Here is a 2828-nt window from a genome sequence, read left to right on the forward strand (position 1 = left end):
CAAAGGATTGGCACTGGTTTTAACACTTGGACTTTCACACTTCCCTAGTGATTGTTGTATTACTGTTGACTGGTCAAAGGAAAAAGGCAAGAGCAAACTGTGCTGCTCTCTGGCAGAGGTGTCAGTCTGCAACTTTTCCATTCTCTCTGGATTGGGATACGCAGCTGCAGGCTGTTCCTTTGGTACGGAGGTTCCAAACAGTTCCTCCAAAGTCAGATGCTTCTGCCTTGACTGAAATGGCTAGAAACAAGGGAAAAGGAAGTTTTCAGTTTAGAAATATACATACCACTGTGCATCTCACATGGTCTATTACAATTTTAAGAAAATTATGAGAGACAACTAGGTCAAATGCATTTAAAATACATTTGGATATCAAGTGTGCCCCATTTACAGGAATTTTGAAATCAATTTCTTTTACAAGGAACATCCTGTCTATGTAAGCTTTTTCTCTACAGCCTTCTATGGACAGCTGTGCACTAGTGGTAAAGAAAGGGGAATGCTATGGATTCTGGATTCCGTCATTAAGATGGCACCTGCCATCATCGATCAGCCCTAACTATACAAGGCACTTTGGGAGGAGGAAGGGAAAAAAAAAAAAAAAAAGAACATACATGTTGAACAAAATCCACACAGAATTTATAGAGTTGGAAATAATTACATGGCCTAAAAGATGGGAAAAGAACAGAAAAACCTGAAAATACACAACTGATCTAGCAATACATGCCTGAACAGTTCTTCTCACCCTTTTCATTAACAATGCAATAGATGTTACAATAGGTAAAAGAATCTCTATAGACCTAAACATATGTATATATATCTCCTTGAAAAGTGTGTATATATATACACGCAGTTACATCTACCAGTCCTTTAGTGTCTCCCAAAAATATACCATCTAGCCTACAGCACTGACATTGTTAGAAAAAACTGATTTTAAGGATATAATCTTCGTAATGTTTTGCTGAAAATGTTTAAAAATGTGTTTCGCTAATGAGAAAAGAAATGGCTCTTAACACCCTTAATCTCAAAATTTTCCTGTTTTTTTTTTTTTTTTTTTTAATTTAGGTTGCACAGGACCAAAAGTTATGTAAAACAGCTGGACTAAAATACAACATTCTATTCAGAAGACTGAATGGCCTGCAGCACAATTCCACTGTATTCTGATGGTATGTCTAAATAAAGATGCTATTTTACAATGACAGCTACTGTACCATGAAATTGCTATGCTAGCTCTAATTTTACTAGCACAGATAACAGCAGTGAAAGTATGGCAGTACAGATAGCATGCAAATAGCCTAACAAAAAAACCTTGAGTTTGAAACTGTATTGACTTCTGCCAGGGCTACTAATCTCTACTGCCACTGTTGTTATTCATTTTTAGCTAGCATGAAGCCTAGCACACTTTCGTTTTGCAGCTGAGACATTCTACAGTTTATAAACCTTGTTAATTATGTTCAGAATTCTTCCTAGAAAGTTGTTCTTACTTTTCTCCACTGATCTTACTTTTCTGGAGGCTTGTCCTTGAACTATAAAGACTCCGTTAAGAGAAAAATCACTATTCCATCTCGTTTTAAACTCAGCTTTTCACTTCAGTATGATAAATTGACTGGCTTTCCTTTATTAATACCTTATAATATTCAAGTAATAAACAGAAAACTCTACCATGCTCTGATCCAAGTCAGACTAGCCCCTTATGTGGATACAGTCCCAAACATGAAGTTAAATTTCCAGCCTGAAGTACAAAACACGTCTTTTGACTGTCCCAACTTTGGCTGAGGTATATTTTGAGAGTATCATCAACTCAGTGTGTTATGAAGACCCTTATCAGCAGGGGCTGCAAAAAGGCAACACGATCACTTTACTTGATAGGAAAAGAGTGCTGCTCAGAGGGTTTCTCCAGAAATCATTTTAGATATATTGAAACATGAATTAGCAGTCAGAACTGGCACTATAAAGTTTAATTTCAGTGTTCTAGTTCGGTTTTGCCGATTGCTGGCACAAAAGTATTTCATGATACAACTGACTTTCACTTTGAACTGCCAAGATAAAAAACTTGAACTTCAGAATATCACAGATAAAACATTTATTTTTATTCCCAAGTCTGTGATATCTTTAGCATGAAATAAAGTTAGTCAATCAACATACAAGTGTGACATTTTGGAGGGGGTTTAGGAATCTCACCTTACTTATCTTATGCACACTTTTTTAAATCCACTGGTCACATGCTTCAATTAGATGAAAAATGCATTTTTACAGTTGAAATTGAATGTTTTTCCAGTAGTTGTCCATGTTTTTAAAAACGTGATTAAGAACACACACATTTGTGATATATTTGAACCCAGTTAACTAGTTTACAGATTATCACTTATGTTACCCAATTAATTTTTTCCAGTATCTCTGCAGTTATTTTAAATAGCTCAACAGAATTAAAAACATGTCATTTCACCTATTCTATAAATCTACTGTTTCCCTTGAATTACTTCAGAGCAATTTCTTAGAATCTTATCTTTCCAATTTTTCCTTTGCTAGTTACTTGATTTCTGTTCCATGCACTGTCAGGTGGGGCACTTCAGCTGATTGCATACAGTCTACATGAGTGACCCAAAAGGAAATATCTTCTTTTAAAACAAAGCCTTAGGAAACTCTGCTGCCAGGTCTCAAGACTAGGCATGCAGCAAGCAGAGCTGGCTGCCAGGGGTCAGTCTATCATTTGTGCTGATCCAAACGCAGAGGTGCTGCTGAGGGGGTAGAGGGGGCTGTGAGAGCCCCTGCAGACTCCCCACCCCCATTTTAATTCATTAACTGTTACTACCCCATCCCCTAAAACAGAT

General features: G+C 36.8%; 1 protein-coding gene across 1 annotated transcript in view; it reads right to left on the bottom strand.

The window, feature by feature from the left end:
* Positions 1-2828, bottom strand: part of LOC104073441 (mRNA-decapping enzyme 1A-like) — a gene marked incomplete at its 5' end in the record, with an annotated part of 11637 nt that overhangs the window by 7176 nt on the left and 1633 nt on the right. Inside the window, 1 exon segment of the mRNA XM_009573205.1 lies at positions 1-240. This exon segment is cut by the window's left edge and continues 12 nt beyond it. Coding sequence (XP_009571500.1) covers positions 1-240 — 240 coding nt within the window.

The sequence above is a fragment of the Fulmarus glacialis genome, unplaced genomic scaffold, assembly GCF_000690835.1.
Source record: "Fulmarus glacialis isolate BGI_N327 unplaced genomic scaffold, ASM69083v1 scaffold44782, whole genome shotgun sequence".
Taxonomy (NCBI): domain Eukaryota; kingdom Metazoa; phylum Chordata; class Aves; order Procellariiformes; family Procellariidae; genus Fulmarus; species Fulmarus glacialis.